This window comes from Arctopsyche grandis, chromosome 2, assembly GCF_051622035.1.
Source record: "Arctopsyche grandis isolate Sample6627 chromosome 2, ASM5162203v2, whole genome shotgun sequence".
NCBI lineage: Eukaryota > Metazoa > Arthropoda > Insecta > Trichoptera > Hydropsychidae > Arctopsyche > Arctopsyche grandis.
The window spans coordinates 38199995-38224299 of record NC_135356.1 but is presented as its reverse complement, the minus strand read 5'-3'; the positions used below and the strand labels follow the sequence as shown (position 1 = coordinate 38224299).

The following is a 24305-nucleotide window of genomic DNA, read 5'->3' as shown; positions in this document are numbered from 1 at the left end:
CTTAAGAGGATTTTTCAAAATTCAAATTATTTTCGGAGATATAGCTGCTTTAGTAAGTTAGCCCGAAACTTTAAACGCGTTTTTCTCGAAACTACTTTTTTCGAGACGGTTGACATGATATCTCAAGTTCTACTAAACCAATTTACTTGAAAATTGGTGTGAGCCTTTTCTATACATTCCTCTATCGCATGAAATATAACAAAATTATAATTTTAACTATTTTTAAAAAATTCGGAAAAGTCAAAAAAACTGGTAAAAAATAGACTTTTTATTTCAAGCAACCGCTATTTTGCGAAAAAAATTTTGTTTGACTTTTCCGTAGTTCATGCCATAGCAGCATTTGTTTGAATTAAGAATTAATTTTCTTTTTGATTTTGGAATACTAGGAGTGTCAAGCAGGGCGCACCATTTTTTTGAGACCCCTCACTTCATCAGCCTGTAACTTTTTGAATTTTGAATTTTTTCCTTTGATTTTTTTTCTATGTATTCTTCAAACATTAATAAATATTATATTTGGTAGAATAATGGCTACTAAAAATAAATATATATTTTTTTTATTGCACCTGAAAAAATACCTAAAATTCATGCCTCTAGTCTAGAATACCCCCTTAACTCTACCTATAATTAATTAATATTCCTGTTTCTAGTTTTATAATAATGTGTATCTGTATTCCTAACTATATGATTATTAAAATGTTTGGGTAATAGATTCTTATCACTTAAGACTATTTGTAAAAGCGAGACTAAAGAAGCAATCGGCCAATCCTTTCCTTGCACCTTGATCCTGTTATACATTCAAGTATACACGTGGTTTTGGGTACCCAACCACGTGTACCTATGTATACATACGTATGTATAGGATTGTCGGATGCTCTCTCGTCTTCGTTGGAGGCTCTGCACAAGTTTGTCAGTGTCGCTCGCGTCGGCGAGTGGGATACACGTGCCACCGTTTTGCAACCAGTTTGTGCGCGAAATTCCAAATATTTACGTACGCGAACCAAATTTCAAAACATTTCAAACAAAACTCACACGATTTACGCCGATTCGCTTTGTGTCGACTTTTGACTACATTTATAATAAATAATTTAACTTTTTTTTTTATTGAGTTGTCAAGTGTTGTTGAACTTTTTAATATTTTTTTTTATTTTTAATTATAGTGCTGAAAGTGTGTGTGTGTGTGTGTGTGTCGTTGGCCTTACGTTATTCACTTGGAATATATTGTACTGCTATTTAGTTTTTTGCGAAGGAATACACAAGGCCAACTACATTTGTAGGTTGGATGCGTGTTTTTTTTTTGTTGATGGTTTGTTTTTCTTCTTTTGCTGTATATATGAGTTAAAGTTTTGAAGCAGCACGTGTTTTGCGAAATGATAAACCTTAAATGTAACATTTTTAATTTTTCGAATTGTGGCGTTTTCAAAAGCTTTCATTCAGTTTGACATTCAAAATCATGTTGAGAATTTGGGTTTCGTGTTTGTGTTGGTTTCAAAAATATGTATCTGCGATTTTAATGTCGTCATAATTTCTTTTATATTATATTTGATTTGAGTTAATTGTAAGTGCCTTATTTTTACCTCATGGAAGCGTAATTCCATTAGACCGGTTTCAAATGTGCAGGTGTACAAAATTATTTACAGTTGATCAGTAACTATTATTATATATTTATTTATTTAAAGTTTGGACGATTGTAGCATTACAGTAATTCCTAATGCGTCACAACGGTCAAAAATGTAACAGAAAAGAAACAAAATATTAACTACAGAAATTAGACATGACGAAAAGAAAACATATATATATACACAAACAACACATTTAATAAAATCATAAAAATAATAAGCTATATAATAATATTAATTACAGATTATAAAAAAACAACAAAGAAAGGAATGCCTTATAAAAGAAAAAAATAAAAAATATATATTAACATGTATATATACAGACAAAAATATAATATAATTATATGTATGCGAATTTGTTTAGACAATTGATCAGTTTGATCAGTAAATATACTGACCGTGTATTATAGTTACTGACCATTTTTACAAGAATATTTCAATGCAGCAAATATTTACATACACACAGACGTATGACCAATAATTGCAAAAAAATAAATATTGAGTTAATTGGGTAAAAGATTTTTTTCAAGGAGAAGAAATACGCCGCCGTGAGATAAAATCTACCATGGCGTTATCTAAACGTGTTTCTTATTTTAAGAGGCTGTATGACTTATTTTTTAAATGAATCTGTGGGTATGATTAAGAAGGAATGAAAAAATTCTTACTTGGTGGCGTAGGCGGTACTAATTTATTACCCCTTTTGCTTATTTTTGGCATTAGGGGGGCGGGAAAAAATCTAACTACCACAAAGGCGATCGTATGGTCTCCTTTATATTTTTATATCGTAGATTTTTGTATATTATTCGGCCAATTTATATTTTTAGTAGCTTTTCATATTTTTTTATGGGGTAATATTTTTGCCACTGCTGTATAAATTACACGACAAATGTCAAAACGACATTTAATGTCAAATTAACATCTCTAAAATAGCTCGTACGATTGAATCCGCGTTCGCCCGGCAAATTAAACGTCAAACGGTTTGTCAGTAACAAAAATAAAATTTGACGTTTCAGTGAAATCAAAACCAATTACATTTTTACTGGGTAATCATAATATCTTATTTATTAAAGGGTTAGGTTAGGTTAGATTAAGTTAGGGTTGGCCCTATTCATTTAAGATTGGGTTGTTAGAGTCGGTATTTATTTTTGTCAAATTTTATTTCTGTTACTGGCAACCCATTTGACGTTTGATTGGCCGGGCGAAAACCGAATCTATCGTGTGAGCTATTTTAGAGAGGGGTGTTATTTTTATTTGCCGGGCCGATAAATGGCGCCCTTTATTTATTCCTACAAATTGAATCGCACCTTGGAATATGAATTTGTAATGTTTAATTTATTTGCGTATAAATATGTAACAGTGCAATCAAGTATTATACAATATGACGGGGGTTTGAATTGGGCTTGATTTTGATTTTTAAATGCTTTTTATTATTACTAAACTATGTTCACAATACATCTTATATCTATTTTAATAGCTACTGATCTACTGATCATTTTCAATTTTAAAATTTTAATTTAATTTTGTTAGTAATCATAGTATTGTTGCGTAGGGGTGGGTGGAGGATCCAAGTAAAAGGCCAAAGTCGTTTCAAAGCATTTATTGGTGATTAAGGAGATACCCGCACTGTCAGTGCTCCGTCCAGAATGTCTTGATATGGTCATTCATTCTTGATATGGTCAAGTGCATTCGGGGGTATCTCATTGTTAGCCGACTTGCTCTGGAGATAATCCTCGAAACAAATTATAACGGCGGATCCTTTTAGCATACGCTACAGTATTATATTATTCTAATGTTAATGTACAGCATAATAGGAAAACGAGTTCAAAAACCTAGTTTGAATTGGCTAATTTCAATCGAATATGACTGAATTAATTTTTCCGAATTTAATATCCATTTTATTGTAATTTTTAGACTTGAAAAACAGGTTGAAAGTTGACTAGTATACATATGTACATGGATATATTTGAATATTCAAGATTTTATAATATTGTAATTTATTTGTTTGTTTCTTTATAAAAGTATCACAGAGTCGGGAGATTGCGAGCCAAAAATTACACTAGACTAAATCGAAAAATAAAAATAAAAAGTAGCCTAAGCATAACCGAACACTTGAAGCTACATATGAAAGTTAATAAAAGCTTTTAAAAATAAACGAAGACAGCAGAATGAAGCAAAGCACATATAGATATATATAAGTTTTGGCGAACGGTTTAGGTACAAGCAGAAGCATCTGTATTCGTACACGTGAAACTTTTCAGCGACGGAGTGTTCGCATTTTTCAGCTGAAAGCTCGCAAAGAACACGTTTGAAATTTGCACGTATGTACTTGTCGAAACGAGTGCTAATATTTTCAGTTACTTTTGACTTGAACGACGTATGTACTACTATATGTTACATATATATTATATAACATGATACGTATGTACATTCGTTTGGTCATGGACACATCCAAACAAATACGAAACATGATAAGATACGTATACATAAATGTATAATAAATATACGCACGTGTAATTCCACGGGCTGAAACCATACTAAAGGTATTACGTCGAAAAAATATTCGCATATACATAATATCTATGTATAAATATTATGTTAGCTTTGATGCGAATTATTCGCCGACGGGCGGGGCTTTCTATTTGAAAATTGTGATTATTAAAAAAAAATTTGGAATCGATTATTGGGTTGTTAAAAGCGGAATGAAAATAATACACGAATTTTTTTCCTTATTATGTATGTATATATATGCGCCGTTATAATTGAAAGTTGCATAAGTCCACTTTTCTTAATTTTGATAAATATTTATAAACAATAAAATACTGATCAACTGATATGTATGTACATACAAAAATAACTGTCAACTTATGTTAAATACTGGTCTATAAGATTATGCTTTCAGAAAAGCACTTTAAATTAATATATTTATTTGATTTTTAAATGCTTTTTGTTATTACTAAATTATCTTCATAATACATCTTATATATATATATTTTGTAATAGCTAGTGATCTACCGATCATTTTCTATTTTACAATTTTAATTTAATTTTGTTAGTAATCATAGTATTATATTATACTAATGTTAATGTACAGCTTAATAGGAAAAATAGCTCAAAAACCTATTTACAATTCTTATAAATGCTCATATTGCATCTAATACATACATAATATTAATTAAAGACTCTCTAAAGTCGATGATCTATATGTAAAGCCGATTGTGTTTAGGTAATACCTAAAGGGTATTGATATTTTGTTGTATAAATAAATATTAAATACTTCAGAACTACTATTGAGCCGTTATAATTGAAAGTCCACTTATTATAATTTCCAGAAATATCTAGAAATGAAGAATAAATATGTTTTGCGTTTAACGGTATTTAATAATACAGGTACCTTGTAATGTGATTATTCTGCTTTTCCGAGATTCTGAACAATTCGTGAATTAAGTCAAACAGAAATAGTGTTTTCAGGAACTGAAGATTGGAATTTCGCCACTTTCAAATATAACGGTTCATATATTAGTGTAATTAATTATGTTTGTTGATTGAAATTATATTACAATTGTTTGTTTTTAATTTGTACATATCTTTGTCTCAGAAGTTCATTTCATAAACTTAATTATCCAAGTTTGTTTTATTACATGCTTTTGAAAAAAAATATGACTGTTGCGAATGTAGCTAAAACTATTACATATGTATGTCTATTTTTCTATTACATACATATCTACATACATACATATGTCTATTTTCCAGACGGGATTGCTTACTAATTTATTTAAAAGCAGTGTTGATCTTAAAATTTAAAACGAAATTGTGTACTTATTTTCGCTAAATTTAGATACGCGATCTTTAATCTGTGAGGTGCAGATACATATATATATATATATATATATATATATATATATATATATATATATATATATATATATATATATATATATATATATATATATATATATATATATATATATTTATTATATTTTTAATTGCATAGACTTTGTTCCAAATATTAAATTTAAACATTGACATACATAATGTCGCTTTTTGACGGTTAAATTTTGTTCTAAAAATGTTTATATTTTACAGTTATTTCAGACAATATAATATAAAAATTAAGTTTCAATTAAATCCGTGATGATGATTTTGAATTCCAATATTAATATATGAATTTATGCTTGACGGTAAAAATAGTAGTCGAATTCTATTCTTTGAAAAATACAGAATAAGTAAAATACAACTTTGGAAGGAAACAAATCACCGGATGAGATATAATTTTTAAAATATAATGTAGATATCAGTCAGAGTTTATTCGAAACATATTTTTATTATATAGATTTTTAATCATCAATTGCGGATCTTCCAAAGCCTTTCAGGAGGTCCACCATACTAGACATTGATTTTTGATTTTTAAATGCTTTTTATTATTACTAAATTATGTTCACAATACATCTTATATATATTTTAATAGCTACTGATCTACTGATCATTTCCTATTTTACAATTGTAATTTAATTTTGTTAGTAATCATAGTATATTATTCTAATGTTAATGTACAGCATAATAGGAAAAATAGCTCAAAAACCTATTTAGAATTCTTATAAATGCCCATAATGCATCTAATACATAATATTAATTAAAGACTCTCTGAAGTCGATGACCTAAAGCAGATTGTGTTTAGGTAATCTGTATATCTACTAGACATGATGGTTCACACATCGTGTTTTTTTTTAGCATGTATGATTTTATGCAAAATCATACATGCTTTTTGCGCGAAATCTTGATTTATTTCAGATTGTGTCACATAAAAAAAAAATTAAAATAAATAAGCATGTGAAAAAAAATTTGTATGACTTTTATGTCTTCTCCCTATTGGTGGATGTTTATTCGGGTGGGTGTCTTTATGGGGAGAGGCTTTGCATACTGGGATCTATTTCCATATAGGTAATATGTCTCTTACATAGTTTTGAATTTCTTGATAACGATTTTTTTACATATAATATTTCGAAAACCTATAGTATGGAAATTAAAGAAAGAAAAACGTATGGTAATAAAGCAAAACAAAAAGCGACCATTCCTTCATTGCATGCGATATATATATACATTTGTATATGTGAATAAAATCATGGAAGTATATAAATTTAAAATCTACCATTTTTTGTAATGTTTTCTAGTGCGACAAATTATGTAATTAGCGGCGTAGCTTTATGTAGAGTTCAGAATGCATTTATCAACAAGCGTAGACGTTGGGTTTTGGAGACTTAAAGTTTGCGCCTTGAAGTCTTCGTGCCTACATTAAAGTTAACACATCTGACAACAATCGTTTCATTCAATCAAAAGTTCCTCAAACGGCACAAAGCGAATCAACACTGATTGACACCGAAGCGAAAGCCTCTCTAAATACATATTGGATATTTGAAAACCATTTTAGCAACGTCGCAATTTATGACTCGTATATTATTACATAATATACATGTATATGTAAATAAATATGTGTGTTGGATTTTGATACAAATTGTTTAGTAAAACGAAATGTCTATCATACATATGTACATATATTTTCTCCAGTCCTTAAATTATGCTTGCTATTGGGGGAAATTGTTTGTTATGGTTCAAGAAGCCTATGAAAAAATTATAAATCCCATAGTTTCTCATGACTTAAAACAAGCACAAGCTTTTTTGAATGTTGTGCAATCTCTATTCTTTCCTTTTGAGTTTTCATCTCAAAGTTTGGAAGCGTGATTGGTTCCTGCACCATGACAACGCACCTAAACAAGCCAGGCAAACGTGCAACATTTATTTTAATAAAAAAAACCTGGAATAATCGTTGTTTTTAAACGGCTTGATCTGACACTATGTCAATTCTATTTATGATCTGAAATAGATAGGAAATAAAGTTTCAAGACTATTTTCAGAACTGATAAAAAATTACATTACATTGAGTGAGAAATTCTTTGAAGATTATTTGTGTTTTATTTTTTAAATCAAATTCCGGTTACTTTTGGGTAGGTAGCCCATCGTATATATATATTTTTTTTCATAAAAAATACAAAAAAAAAATGCAAGTCTTGTATTGATAATATATTGCTTTTTTTCATTCAAATTCTAGCCTGTTTGTTGTCGTTTAAAAATATTATTAACTAATTGTTTTACCCGGCTTCGCTCAGTGTTTGTAATATAAACAGCGTAAACATGGCGAATCTAATAGTAAATATTCATTTGCTTTTTTATTAAATTCATTTGAATCGAAAAAAAATAATATTCCACCAATCGAATCGTTGAAAAATACTTACATACAAAGTCTCTTTCGAAAAAGTTACATTTTATAATTATTTTTGTATCATTATTCAACACGTACATATACAAACATATTGCAGAGCACCACAATATCCATTCTACATAGTGTCTCGAAGATGTATAGATAGATAAATGGATGTATTTATAAAGTAAAAAGTGTCGCGGGCGAAACTATAGTCAATTTTTAGTGTATATTAAAAGTTGTGATATTATAGTATTTATTTAACATATTAAATAAATTCGCCACGTTGAAATCATGTCGCCGAATTTTCGCGAAAAGCTCCTCTCCAAGTTCAGTTTACACAAGTCGAGGAACGGAGAAAAGATGCCCAACACCAGGGAGTACGACCTGGTGCCGAACGACGAGAGCGATTGCAGGATCCCACTTCATCCAGAGGAAGCCTTCTTCTATGGGATCGACTTTCAAGCCAAGGTTGGTACATTCCAGTATTGTGACCGTTGATTTCAACGCGTATAAATTCCCCGTTTACCCGTTCGAAATAATGAATGAATGTGTGTGTCCCGCGCAGTGCATCTGACGATGACGCCACCCGTCGCTCAGCCTGACGTCACTCAATGCTCAATTATTATGTATCTATTATTATTATTAAACACGCATATGTTATATCGTGTTCACCGACTTAATGTATGCGCATAAATTATATATGTATGTATGCGCATAAATTATCGGCATAAAAATAGCAGATGCTTGAAATGCACCTATTGGTCAATGGTTTTAGTCGACGTGGACCACTTGACTCTGATTGGTTGAGCGCGTTGTTCGCGTGTATTTATTTTATTAAATATCTCTAGGCACAACAAATATTGGTGTTCTAAAATTTGTTTTTTTTTTAAATGTCCATACTGGTCGACGCGTCTGCCACATACCCACATACATACATAAACACTTGATATATCTGTAAATTTCTCTTGACTTTTAAAACTCACCATATAATTAAGTACTTAGAAGAAATAAAAATGAAAATAAATAAAAAAAAACATCTGATTATTGATTTCAAAACTCACTTTGAGCACAGAAATTTTGAGTTTAAGACCACAAAAGCCAAATAACTGTAAAAATTGCTCATTTTTTAATCCGCTTATCTCGTAAATGAGAGCGAACTAACAAAAATCATTATCACATTCGAATTCAGTGGGCCAAGCCCTGGTGACTTAAAAATGTTATTTTTTGTTGCTCAATGTTACAATTCATGCAACGATGTAGTTCTACGTCAAAAGAACTACGAAGTCGTAATTCGTAGTTCGAGTTCGAATCTAATACACATTTTGAATAAAAAATATTAATTGCTATAAAAATGCCAAAATTGCATAATTCAAAGCACATTTCCTCCATATATTTTGAAAAATTGATTCTTAAAAAAAAATAATTATGAAATTGGCAATCAGTCTACAAATCGTTGTACCTGAAATTAGTCGCCATTATATTTTTTTGCCATTATACACATTCTATAGCGTAAAATATCAAATACTATTTGATGTTACATAATTTATTCATAGTGCGAAGTGTTAAATCCATTAGAAGATTTGAATGCCCATTTTATTATAATATTATTCTTCTTATAACAGATTATGGATTATACTACTGTTTCAACAGGTGACAGGAAACCACTGGAGTGTGACAATATTTGTTACGGTGAAGCAGCTGTGAACGAATTAAGATCAACAGACTAGTATCAAATTTTAAAATTTTATCTCACGCAAAACAAGAATAAACATAAAATCCCACCTCTCAATTAACGAATATTCGATGTTCACATTGTTATTTCAAAATGGTAAATATTTGGAAAGCGCCGCAGAAAGTACTTTTATTTACATTCAATTTTTAAATTGTTACGAAAACAAAAAAAAAATATACCGCCCGTAATTATAAGTATATCGAAGTAAATAAACTGAACTGGAATATAGTAAATATAGAATAAAAAGATAAAGTAAAAATATGGGCAGACCGTTTATTAGCTTAAATTATGAATGTAATACAATATAATAATGGAAAACGTGTATAAATTGATAACGGTCGATTTCCCAATGTTCATTTTTTTCTAATATATTTATAAGATCCCTTATCACAATACGGACCGCGTATGAATTGAAGGACAGTTTTATTAAAAAAAAAACTATGAAACGGCCCCAAAAATTCAATTACTATTATTATATAGTCTTCAATATTGATTGTCCCAAACCCCACTTCAGTCATAAAAATAATGTATACTTATAACCAGCAGAATATATGTATGTATGAACATAGCATGTATGTACATACGTATAGGGTATAGGTATAATAATACTGAAAATATATCGATTAAATATAATCGTAGGCGACGCCGGGTATATGCTTAAATCCCAATTTGTGTGAAATTGCTCATTTTGTCAAAAAATTGTCATTCCATTAACAGTGAAAACCAGTTGCTTTTTTTAATCTATTGCTTAGTTTACATTTGTAATATAAAACCGAAACGGCGTCTTTAATTGGTTTCTGATTGGCTGTCATCAAAGTCGTTTCTGATTGACTGTCATCAAAGTTGTTTCTGATTGGCTGTCATCAAAGTTGTTTCTGATTGGCTGTCAAAAAAGTTGTTTCTGATTGGCTGGATTGGTCAAAGATGTTTGTGATTGGTCGATCGTTTAATAATATTATTTTTTTCGATTTAAATATATTTAATAAAAAAAGAAATGATTTTTTTTTTCATGGTTTTCATTTAATTTCCACTAACCAGGCGAAGCCGGGTAGCATCACTTTGTCAATTGAGTGTAAAATACATATGGACATATATTTACACATTAGGGGTGCTCATTATATCTGTGAATTTGTATAGTGGAGAGAGAAACAGCAAGTTTGGAAACGTTGATTACGCCATACGTCGCGTCGGCCGAAATGAATGGGGTTGGATTTGGGTGGGGGAGAGGAGGGGGTTTGGTGTTTATTAATTCGGATAAATTCGATTGTCTGCAGCATCTCCGGACTACAAACGAGCTTTCCACTTTGAGGGGTTAATTTATTTGACACCGAGGCACTGTTTGAATTAGTCAAGCAAAACTCGACGACCGATTGAAGTGGCCCACAGGGAAATGCGACGAATCGGGTCCTCTTTTTACCCTGGACTTCCGGTTTATCAAATCCTGTCCTTTTGTCATTGTTATATCCTGTATATACGCTTGGGTTAAAAACTGAAATTAGTTCCTCTCATCTTACATATGAGCCGTTATATTTGATAGTCAGAATAAACGTGAGCCGTTATATTTGAAACGTATTACAAGTCACCAGTGTTTTTGAATATTGTTGAACGCAAAAAGTTGTATTTAATATTTTCCAAAATATTTCTCGATATGAAGAAAAGTGGACAATATATCGATTAAACTGGACGACAACAACGTAATCATATGTATGTAAATAGGTACAATATTGGCTAGTGCATCAGAAATTCCTATAGCGGGGTCGCGGTCAGTCCTTGCAAAGTGCAGAGTTAATGTAAGCTTGGCGCCCAGTTGGCCGGGCGCCCGGTAGACCGGTCGCCCTGTAGTTGCGTCATCCAGAAGACGCATCGCCCAGTTGTCGCGTCGTCTACTACAACCTGTCGCCCAAATGGACTCATTGCCCACCTGTCCGTGTTCCGACAGCAGTATGACTGATGGATACGTTAGATCCAGACCTGCTTAACCCTCCTTCACCGAAGTGGGGTATGCAAGTGCCCCAATGTTAACGTTTTTCGTAATAACTATGTGGTTTTCAATGTTAAACACGCTATATTTCTTGTATTCCTAGAATGAACTACAAGAAATTTATTTTAATATATTTTGTATGATTTAAAAAAGGGGTACATCGTAAAAAAAACATTTATACATTTCTACGTTCCTAAGTATGATTTAAAGGCGGTAGCAATACGTCATGTTTTTGTCTGTTCGCTTGCATATTCTTGTTGATAGATGAATCAATGCGAGAGAAAGAGACATCTGTTCTTTTGTTAGCTATTGTTTTTGTCGCTTTTGGCGCGTGGCATGAACCATCCACATTAGAAGAAAGTTAAAATATACATTTTTGGTTTTTATTTTTTAACGTTTACCATATTTTTGAATTTTCAATCGTTTAAACATTGTACCTATAAGTTATTTTCTAGCACAGTGAACCAAAAAGGTTAACCATTGAAGGACGGAGCGTCGAGATCGAACGAGTGTCCCTAACCAGGGTCAAGTAAGACCCTAGTATTTTTTAATCAAAATACAGCATTTCTCAATACAAATGGGTTCAATATATATCTTATTAATCATTTTATACATCTACATAAAAAAAGTTTTAGTCCTATAGCATGTTTTTGACTATTTTTGTATTAAAAAATGACAACAAGCTTCGACATGCAAACGCACATAGATAAGGCCAACAGGCGACTGCATGACTCAACAGCCACGCGCCAAAAGCGATGAAAACAATAGCTTACGAAAATATAGCTGTCTCTTTTTCTCGCATTGATTCATCGATCAACAAGAATATGCAAGCGAACAGTCAAGAAAATGACTTATCGCTACCGCCTTTAAATCATACTTTGGAACGTAGAAATGTATAAATGTATTTTTTGACGATGTACCCCTTTTCTAAATCATACAAAATCTATTAAAATAAATGTCTTGTAGTTCATTCTAGGAATATAAGAAATATACGGTGTATAGCTTTGAAAACCACATAGTTCTTACGAAAAACGTAAAAATTGGGCCACTTGCATACCCCACTTCGGCGAGGGAGGGTTAATTAATTAATTAATTAAATATTAATCTATTGAGACATCAATGGATTTGCATTTTGTACATAAATAATATCATTACTCCTATTCTTCCGTGTTTCAGAACTTTGTCGATCAAAATATCGATCTGACTAATATAAATTAGGTTGTTCTAATTTTAGTACTAAAAGTCGAAAACTGAAATTTAAAATTTCTTAGCATAATCAAAAGGATTTGATTGAAACATTTTCCGTCTACTACAATCTTCGTACAGCTTCAGTGATTAAGTTATTACATAGTCGACAGGCTTATCGATTTCACGAAGCGTTCCAGACGATAAGAATATCGATATCCTGTAGTTCGTCGATTTCAAACCTATCGTATATACATATATGTATGTACATACATATGTGAATAGAATCAATTTAGATAAAAGACACGTTTCTTGAATATTAAGGAGCAAAAAAAAAAAAAAAATGAAAAGGTAGGAAGTGCAAAATGTGCACAAGTCCAATACTTTAAACAGCTCCCCGTGTGAATATAATCGTAAAAGATTACTAAACTACCACTTCCAAGACCGACACTACTGTAAGTATGAATTTTTTATGATAAAAGATCGCCGAGGACGACTTTGCAAGTTTAGCAAGTCCCTCACATGATAAATTAATAAAACATGTGCGTGTTGGCCAATTTCGTCATATTTCGTTCGTGCAAATTTTTACCCGATCTAAAAATATCAATGCGGTGTTATAAAATATGCAATGGCGAGAAGCTGCTTTGATGTATTCGAATCAAAGTCCTGGGTTATAGGTAATAATATTTATTAGATTGCGTTCGGAACGATCTATCAAAAATAGATTGAGAAGTTCGCCTCATGTTGAAATAAATATGTCGATGAATCGGACTCGATCATTCGACAGAAGAATAACTGTTAGATTGTGAAAAATAATAAAGATTTTCATACAGCAGATATTTATTGTAATCGTAGAGACTATGTATTGTGTATTTATCTCACATATTTGAAATAAGTCTCCATCGATGTACCCAATATATAAAATGTACAAATATAATAATAAGATGGTCAGAAGATTTTTGATTTTTAAATGCTTTTTATTATTACTAAAATGTGTTCACAATACATCATTATATCTATTTTAATAGCTACTGATCTACTGATCATTTTCTATTTTACAATTTTAATTTAATTTTGTTAGTAATCATAGTATTATATTATTCTAATGTTAATGTACAGCATAATAGGAATAAGAGCTCAAAAAGCTATTTACAATTCTTATAAATGCTCATAATACATCTAATACATAATATTGATTAAAGACTGTCTAAAGTCGACGATCTAAAGCAGATTGTGTTTAGGTAATCTGTTTATACCTGAAGGGTATAGACATTTTGTTTTAATCACCGAGACTCTTCACAAGTGTGTTTGTATGGTTATTAATGATTCTGTCATAGAATCTACTGGTTAGTTTGTCAGTAATGTCTGTAACTAACGGAATATTATTTATGGCATGCAGTTTTTTCAAGTTAGTATATATGGGTGTGTTATAAATTATTTTTAGGGATTTATTTTGTATTATTTGGAGCTTGGAAAGGTTAGTATTCGAGGTGTTATTCCATACAGGTATAAGATGGTCAGATGACTTACAGTCAAATTATTAAATTTGACGTTTTTGGACAAAGCCTTGAATTGAGCGTTAACACTGACATAAACGAATTTTTATAGATCAATATCTCTAGTATTTTCAATTTCACTAGATATGCGTAGCTTTAGGTATACATGAAAGGGATGAGCGTTTTTTAATTTTTTTTTTCGTAATCTGGTTAATCGGTCCGAACGTATACCGGATAATTGAAGGTGTTTCCATTACAATGGAAAGGTGATATTGTCGATGTATTCTTTGCAAGGGGGAAACGATTAATCGTACAGAACAAAACCAACGACGAGGGTAATTTCTGCTAATTGACAATTACGATCGAGATTTGTAATTGTGGGTTTCGGAGCGATTAGCGGATTATGCAGATTTTCAATGAGGAACGTTTTCATTCGTTTTTCATACAATTCGGTCCATTCAGGAACATTTATATTTATTTTCATTGTTCAATGCAAATATTTGGAGTACTTTTGTATAAAATTATGGTTGAAAATTTGAAATTTCAGTTTTGAGGCTTTTGAAATTAAAATAAATATAATCAATCGATATTTATTAGAAGTAAGAAGTTCTGAATAAGATCTTGTAATAAGCTTTTAAACTTAACTCTTTTTAGTGAGGAAAGTGAATCTTGACCGGGTGTGAAACGAAAAGTTTTACCCCTTTGAATTCTGACCAACGCCGATCGGCGTTTTACCAATAAGTTTATGGTTTGTAAAACGCCGATAGGCGTTGTATTTCGAGTATGTAAAAAATAAACAAGAATACTACCCGCTGAGCCTTTCCAGGTAGCATTGAACAAAAATGCATTTAACATGGGTCGTGTAATCCGTGTCATTCATTTGTCAACGTTTATAAAGACTGGTTTACACCGAAATTTCTGAATTTATAACCATATTAGAATTTCCCGATGGAAATCCCTAACTGCTGAGTATTTTAGATTGTGGCTTGGCATTTAGATTGTGAGTATTACATATATTTTGGAAAAATACATTAATTAATAGACTTCTTTTGTTTATTTTAAGTCTAAACACACCTTTACAAAACTTGAAATCCTCGGCGGCGGCGGTAATCTAGGGTTTGTTTGGATTAGCTTCAATTTTTGTATACCTGCTTTCTATTGGATTTCTAAATAACTCTACATATGTAGTTGGAAATGTTGGTGAAATTTTCACCGTGGCGGGCTTTAAATGAAAAAGACGTCAGCACTCAAAGGGTTAGCATAATGAGTCGTATTGGCGACACCTACCGTTCATTTTGAAAAATTCAACAAATTGCACTTAGACTCTGACAGTTCAATGCGTATTCTAATATCCTAAATGTGAAGACGGAAAACGAAACTTAAATGAAATAAAAAGGTTCTTTTAATAAGCACGTTATTGGTCTCATTTGGATACTGATTATTTCCAATTTTAAATATAATGTGTTTTATTTGTATTTTTATTTTATTTCAATCGAACATGTACACTCGCCTTTACAGATCGCTCCAAAGCGACGAGTATACCAATACAGATACAATACAATATTTTTTAAACTCACCTTCAATTTGACGCAATTATTATAAACGTGCTTTAAAATGTACAAATCTGCTTTCACCGAAAAAAGTAAAACGTTTTCTTTTTTTGCTCAAGAAACGAGAATTGCTTGCTGCTTTTAAATGTACATAAATTTTATGTGTCAATGAGAAAATTATTGATATTTATGTCAGTGTATCACCATCGTTATGATTATACATATACACTATTTAATATTTCAACAAATATAAAATCTCATATTTATTTTTTATATTAAATCAATAAAATTTGAAATGATTTTATTTTAGTTGAGTAAATACATATATATTTTATACATTTCGATTGAAATAAATAGACATTATTTAATGAAATATATTGGGTGTACGAAAATGTTAGACAGGATTCAATAATTACAACTGAATTAATAAAATTTTGTTTATTTTAATAATATACTTACCAAAAGTGAGTATTGGAATCAATAGTCAGATATTTTTCCTATTGATTGTGACTTTTCAATGGCTTAAAATACTTATAATTGATTATCTAGCAAATTTTAAAAGTCAAAAATATACTTTTTACATATATTTTTTCCGTGATGTAATAAACTTAATTTCGAAATTTTTATCTTTACCACGTTTATAAAGATTGGTTATCTATCTCAGTATTTTTTTTCACTCTAAACCTACACATTCGAGTAGTAAGCATCTCATTTAAATTTCAATAATGTGTAATAAATATATTAGTTTTAAATTCAAAAGTTTTGTATGGTAATATTTTATTAACTTATAAAGCATTTTTTAAGCTATAAAACGATTATTTATATGTCTTTTATTTTCTCCAAAATATATGGTCTGTATCTATGTATAAAATGAAATGCAAAATTAGATTAATGCAGTTGCTTTGATGAAAAATTTTTGCACAACGCTTAGTGCCGCGGATTTAATTCGTAAAAAGTTTCCGCGTTCAAAATGAAAAGTTGGCAAAATTCAAGTTTGAAAGGCGAAAGAAAACGTATAGTTTCGAAATTTATATTATATTATAATTGATTAACGAGCGCCTAATATCTTAAACTTTTGAAATTCAATCTTCGCCTCGATTGTATCCCGCAAAAGTCGTTAACAACCGTCAAATATTATATACATACATATATAACGTTGACTTATTATTATCAAATTCAAAAGTAAAATATCGCGCATCGCGTATTAATTTACCGGGTAAACTTTGCAAAATTACCTTGCGTTTGTTTTATATTAATGTACACACTGATATATAAAATATTTATTAGCGCCGTGGTTTATTCGAAAACGTATCTAAACTGTATTATAAATGTACATTCGGAATTGCATATACATACATATACTACATATTATATATATTTGTGTGTAGAAAGCAACGTAGAACGCGGATGCCACTTGAATAGGTGATCGTTACTAGCAGTTTCGCAAACTTGTTCAAGTTTAAACTAGAAATTTGACGGCTAATTTACACCGGTGAACATAGCTTCGATAATGATGCTGACATTAAAAACGATAAGTTTTATACTAGTTTCCATCCATTATACTACAAAAAATTCGATGGTTACTTTTGGAACTTTTTCTAAAATACATACATATTTATAAAGACATATTTTATGAGTGGAAGGCGAAAATACTTAATCGTATCTGAAATTTTTCTTTTGACAATTATGTACATGTGGGGTAACATTATTTGAATCAATGTCAATGTGATTATTTAATTTATACTCTTATTTATTAGCCGAAATTTGGATGAAGTGGTATTAAATTAGTTCTGATTACGACAAATCGCTGCTACATTCCATTCAAATCATCAAACAATCGATTTATTGCGCTCAAAGCCAACTATGTTGATTTGAATGTTTTTTTGAGTTTTAAATGCTTTTTATTATTACGAAATTATGTTCACAATACATCTTATATCTATGTACACATTTTAATAGCTACTTATCTACTGATCATTTTCTATTTTACAATTTTAATTCAATTTTGTTAGTAATCATAGTATTATATTATTCTAATGTTAATGTACAGCCTAATAGGAAAAAGAGCTTAAAAACCAATTAACAATGTTTAATGTTTAAAAAGTAAATAGTAGCTAAATGGCTATGATCCACATTTATCAAAAATTTAGGTCTTCAGATGTCACGGTGATTATAATAACAATATCACTTTCATAAATCAAACTTTTAGGTACAGAAAATATTTCCAAAATATGTTTTATTTTTTGAAGAACTTCCAATATATGTATGTAGGTAACTGTTGGACTATTCTCAATACGTACTTATATAAAATCATCATACTTGATTTATGATATGATTAAGCGGATTGCTATATCAATTGGAATTTTTACCGATCGATTAATAACAGTAAGAAGGTTATTAAAAAATTAATGATTCATTGAACACGACATATTAGCGATATTGTTATATGAATAATATTTTAACTGACCAATTAGTGGTAAACCGTTCTTATGAATACAAAATCGATAACACAATGGCTGTAATTTGGTTATGACTAATTTAAGATGTCGGTCACAAACGTTGTAAATGAAGCTTATCAAAATTGACGAAAGCCACTTACATATGTATATAAAAATAAATTGATATCCAAAACGATACATAGCACAATTTTTTTTACTTAGCAAAAATACAAGCATATATTTTTTGTATACTAAAGTTATTTATAGCTATGATATAAATTTTGTCATAGGAGGTTTATTTTATTGCTTTATGTAATGAATTGAATTAAAAATTAAATAAAAACATTTGTTGTTTCAGCTTTAAGTTTTATGGTTTTTTTGCTAACATGTATTTTAAAGAAAAAAAATTCATTCAACATTTTAGAGTTTTGTTGAAGAGATAAATAGCGTTTAAATGAAGTTCATGCAATCAGTGAGAAGTTTCAGGATTTTTTCCGAAATAAGTAAAGAAAATTGATTGTAAATTGTTGAAGAAATACTTTTTATTCATATTGCAATTTTGAAATAGTTAGGCTTATCAATTCAACTTACATAAATAATCACATTTTCATCAATATTAGCATTTTAATATTTTATTTTCAGGAATAGGATGCTTAGAGCACAGGCTCCCAATATTTTTCGTGTGGCAACCCATTTTTATATACAAGTTAAATAAACCCCACGACCCCAATATATACATTGAATAAAGACATTATTAATATAATACATCAAATATTATTCAAATATGGATTGATTTTTGATTTTTAAATGCTTTTTATTATTACGAAATTATGTTCAAAATAAATCTTATATCTATTTGAATAGCTATTGATCTACTGATCATTTTCTATTTTACAATTTTAATTTAATTTGGTAAGTAATCATAGTATTATATTATTCTAATGTTAATCTACAGCATAATAGGAAAAAGAGCTCAAAAATCTATTTACATATACAATCCTTATAAATGTCCATAATACATCTAATACATAGTATTAATTAAAGATTCACTAAAGTCGATGACCTAAAGCAGATTGTGTTTAGGTAATCTGTGTGTTATACCTGAAGGGTATAGACATTTTGTTGTAATCACCGAGACTCTTGACAAGTGTGTTAGTATAGTTATTAGTGATTCTGTCATAGAATCTACTGGTTAGTTTGTTAGTAATGTCTGTAACAAACGGAATATTATATATGGCATGCAGTTTTTTCAATTTAGTACATTTAAACACAGATTACCTAAACACAATCTGCTTTAGGTCATCGACTTTAGAGAGTCTTTAATTAATATTATGTATTAGATGTATTATGAACATTTATAAGGATTGTAAATAGGTTTTTGAGCTCTTTTTCCTATTATGCTTTAGATTAACATTAGAATAATGTAATACTGTGATTACTAACCAAATTAAATTCAAATTGTAAAATAGAAAATGATCAGTAGATCAGCAGCTATTAAAATAAATATAAAAGATGTATTGTGAACATAATTTCGTAATAATAAAAAGCATTTAAAAATCAAAATCAAAGTTAGTATATATGGGTGTATTATAAATTATTTTTATAAAACATGGATTAAAACATTAAAATCATACTATAGGCAATATTTTTTTTTGAATTTATTGATTGATCTGGCAACCCGATCTAGAGAGTAAGGGTCTTACTGCTATTTTCATTATTTAAACTGTATAATTACTACTATGACAAAGTGTCATTTTTATTATTAAGCGGAAAATATTCTCAGATTTATATCCACTTCAAAAGCAATCTATTTTCATATAAAGTTCAAAAGTACGTCATAAGATGTACATAAGTAAAAATTTCAAGAAGACATCTCTTTTTGACATATAATACTTTTGAGGTGGCAAAATATTTAAAAAATTTAATGCGTTATTAGGTTTTCCAAGCGACGTCTTATTGAATACGCACTCGAGTGAAATTTTCCGGATACTTTGGCGAAAACGGAGACATTCCACAGCCGTGGCTGATATTATGCCATGGCTGTCTCCTCTATTTCTGCACCATGTTAAATAAGATGAAAAATGCTTTATAGTCCTCACTCAGTCACCGGCCTGTTTATCGAGCTATTACCCACGACCCCTAACAAACGTATAAAAACTGGGGGAAAAAGGGTTTCTCTCATTCGAAAGCTCACTGTTTCCGAAATAAAACTGTGACAATATATATATGTATATATATATATATATATATATATATATATATATATATATATATATATATATATACATATACATATATCATCATTATCTACAGCCATTCACCATTCACTGCTGGATGAAGGCCTCTCCAACACGCTTCCACTCATCCATCTCACCCCACACATTTTCCTAATTTCGTCTACCCATCTTCCCTGCGGTCTTCCTTTTACTCTTTTGCATTCTCTCGGGTATCATTCAAGCGCTTCTTTTGTCCACCTTTCGTCAATTCTTCTAGTCACGTGGCCCACCCATTGCCATTTCAATCTCTTTACTGTATCTACTATGTCCACTACTCTTGTCATACTTATCACCCACGAACTGAACCCAGTGAAATGATTTCATTGAAACGTCAGTGAAATTATAATTTCACTGTGATGTACATATATATGAACCCATCTTAAGTAAATTTGATTATTTTTCATTTAGTAAGCTCCTAAGAGCCAACTTGATGAGCCGACAGAAGCTTCTGTCATAGCTTTGAGCTTGAAAAGTGAAAACCGGAAGTGGAAATTAAAGTTAAAGTTGTAAGATTTGAAGGGCTTGACGTGAGCGCATCTCCCTAGCGATCTTTTGTAAATGTGTTTTTGCGAGGTACAGGGTGGCGGAAAAGTGGCGGCACTACCCTAATGACACCGAACAAGGAGAACACGTCGGTTTACTACCCGGCCCAACCCCACCGCGTTGTTATCTCGAATATTACAAAACACAAAAGAGGAAACAAACAGGCGAACAATACAAGATTTTGCTTTCACGCGGACGTCACGTTGAGAGCACTACACGTCTTATAACGGAAGTTGCTGCTCTTTCGCCAACAAATACTACATCCCTTAGTGTTTTACCCTTTTTTCTTTCCCTTTTTCGTTTTGCGCGATATTTCGTTTCTGAGCACGATAAAAACGGTATCTGTTATGACGAAACAATGCAGCGGTAATGAATACAAACATTACAGAACGCAACGCGCAAAAATTTATGAAATTTTATAAACCAGCTAACGTGTCGGTGGTGGTTCGGTGATTACTGGTCACAAATTACTCGTCACAAAGTCACTAAAATCTCTATAACGGAACATCTGGCAGCCGAACAGTCCATCATACTAACGATAACTATCATAGTAACGAGAACTTGAGTGCTAAATATTGTGTATTCGCGATTTTCATGGCAAAAATTGTCTTTGTGACCACCCCAATGTGACGAATAGTCCAATTACCGTCGGTGGTATCCGATCCGGGGCTAGTAATGTATAACTATCAAATAAACGAAAACATCATATGTATAATATAGCTATTCTGTGTGTCTGAGTAACTGAGATAACGTTCACCCTACCATAATAGTCGTTTTGATTCGACATAAATATGTAAATACGTCACAATTAAAACAATGCCAACAAAACGTATGAATATACATAATACGAATATTATAAAAAAAGAAAAAAAATCCTATATATACTGTTTGCTGCCAATGTTTCCTATAGGGCCTAGAGTCTAGGCTACAATACGGTACCAAGTCTTTGAGCATTTGCCGCCATCTACTGAAAAAATATTTAACTTATTAATTTTTCTATTGGTGTTTTATATTGTTAATATGTACATAAGTAGGTATATAGTTTTTATCTTTTTTTTTAATATTAAATATTAAATTAAATATATTTAAAAGATATTTGAAAAAAATTCGACCGCGTGCGGATCGAACACGTGACTGGCAATTTCTTTTAATTTTTTTTTATTAATAACTTAATATGCCAAGACCCATGCGATGATAAGTCATCGGGTATAACACTAGTTGTTATTATAATTCTAATGATTAGTCACCGGAGCCTGAGGGAGCCGTGTATTGCTCAAAGGTTGTAAATGCATTGTTAAAGATTTGCCGAACAATGGATAGCACTGTGACTATCCTACCTCTACTAATGATGGTCACAAAGCAAATGTGACGTAAAAGCATGGTTAGGATAATTTTTTTTTGTAAAAAAGCAACTAAGATGCAAGAAATGAAAATTTAAAAATTAAATCTTGAAAATAATAAATCTTACTATCAGAACCGTGCCAAGTAGTGATTCTGAAGTCTCGGGACTCGAACTGTGATAATTTCAAAGTCCAGGGACTTCCCGGGATTCGTGACTTTTCTTTGCTCATCAATAAAATTATAGAAAAAAAATGATGTGATATATATATACATATGTATGTAAATTACCTTGAAAGGAAAAACCTGAATTATTCCAGCATCTGCAAACTGAAAATAAGATACAAATTCAAAAATGGACATACAATATATGTATGTGCACCAAGCCATCGATATTATTATTATTATTTATTTATTTACATATACATATTACAAAATACTGTGACTAGATATATGTATGTATAAACATAATACAAATACTATATGTATGTACATATACATATATAAGAATACAGACTGTCGTGTTTCAAAATGCAGTTTATATATTTTTTTATTACTTAGTTAACAAACCAAGATTTATTTAATATCATAAAACGTTACATTTATGTTATTGGTAGATATGTATGTATATTAGAAAACTGCAGATTTAATTATGGAGCGATGATGAATTTAAAATGAGATACGTAGAACTTGCGGGGTCGATATTAATGACTACCACTCTCGGAGTCTCGATGGTGATGACTACCACTCTCGGAGTCTCGATGGTGATGACTAACTTATGTGATCGAATCGTGATCTATATAAATGATTTTTATCTTTTGGGTTGGGCAAAGTCCGGCATTCCTGGATTGGGTAAAGTCCGGCACTCCTCTCTTATCTGACTATCCCTTTACAGGAATTTTAATGGAATTGTTACTCACGTATATGAATGTGAGAAAGTGAATTCGATTATCGTGTGAACAACATTGATAAGATAGGTACATAGCAAGACATATAAGCATAATACAAATACTATACATATATAAGAATTAGCGAGACATTTATGTTATAGATAATACATTTTTGAAATTCAATTCAAATAGTGGTGACACGGTAGGTGGGATGTTTTTTGCCAATTTGATGGAGAACCGCTTCAAAGATGAAATCAGATAAATTGGCAATCTCTGATAGGAAATTATCAACTTGGAGTCACAACTATCCATGTCTGACCAGCAGCATTAAAGATTATACTCAGAATAAATTCTTTTCAATCGCGGCCAGTTCACGGGTTTGAACTCGGCAACCTCTCGGTGCTTAGTATCAACGCAAACACCGAGCCATGCTGCTGGCTATGGCTAGATATGTTTTTTGAAAAGAGTGGGTAAAAAGGTCTGTATGCGAAATGATTGGGAAACTTCAGACAAGTGTGTTAATCCGCTATGCAATTCTATAGTTTTCTATTTAGAACCAACGAATTCAGCATATCTTCTCTCAGAAATTCAGTATATGTTTCAAAGGGTTTGGAGCTCGGGATCGAAGGGCTCCCAATCAGAAACGCCTGGGTAATTTTTTCTCCTTTCGAGCAATGCTGGGCGGTTGAAATACAAAATGTCTAAAGAATAAAGTTATTTTTGCAGTCGAATACTACATATTATGCACACAAATGCACAAGCATTTACCAAATACGCACATAGATAGTAAGAGAGTCGTGTTAGATGTAAATTTGCCTCGAAAGTGAAGGTAGTGAATGTGCAGATATTATTATATGTACATATATTTTATTAGCAGCTGGCAACGTAATGGTTGCAGTTGCAGTCGGCATAGGGTTAATGCACTCCGGTTAATGCAACCCTGGCCAGGTGCGGTTAATTCGTGCTGCCAGCGGTTTCAGGGGTACTCAATCCACATCGACTTG

General features: G+C 30.9%; 1 protein-coding gene across 3 annotated transcripts in view; it reads left to right on the top strand.

Annotated features, from left to right (window-relative positions):
* The first annotated feature begins 909 nt into the window (after positions 1-909).
* LOC143922430 (uncharacterized) overlaps positions 910-24305 on the top strand; it is a 351132-nt gene continuing 327736 nt past the window's right edge. The window contains exons 1-2 of one of the 3 annotated variants that reach the window (XM_077445659.1): positions 910-960; positions 7988-8340. In XM_077445659.1, the coding sequence (XP_077301785.1) occupies positions 8164-8340 (177 nt within the window). In that variant the 5' untranslated portion in view covers positions 910-960; positions 7988-8163. Of the gene's footprint in view, positions 989-7987; positions 8341-24305 lie in introns of all 3 variants that reach the window. The other 2 variants (XM_077445658.1, XM_077445657.1) reach the window with 2 other exon arrangements.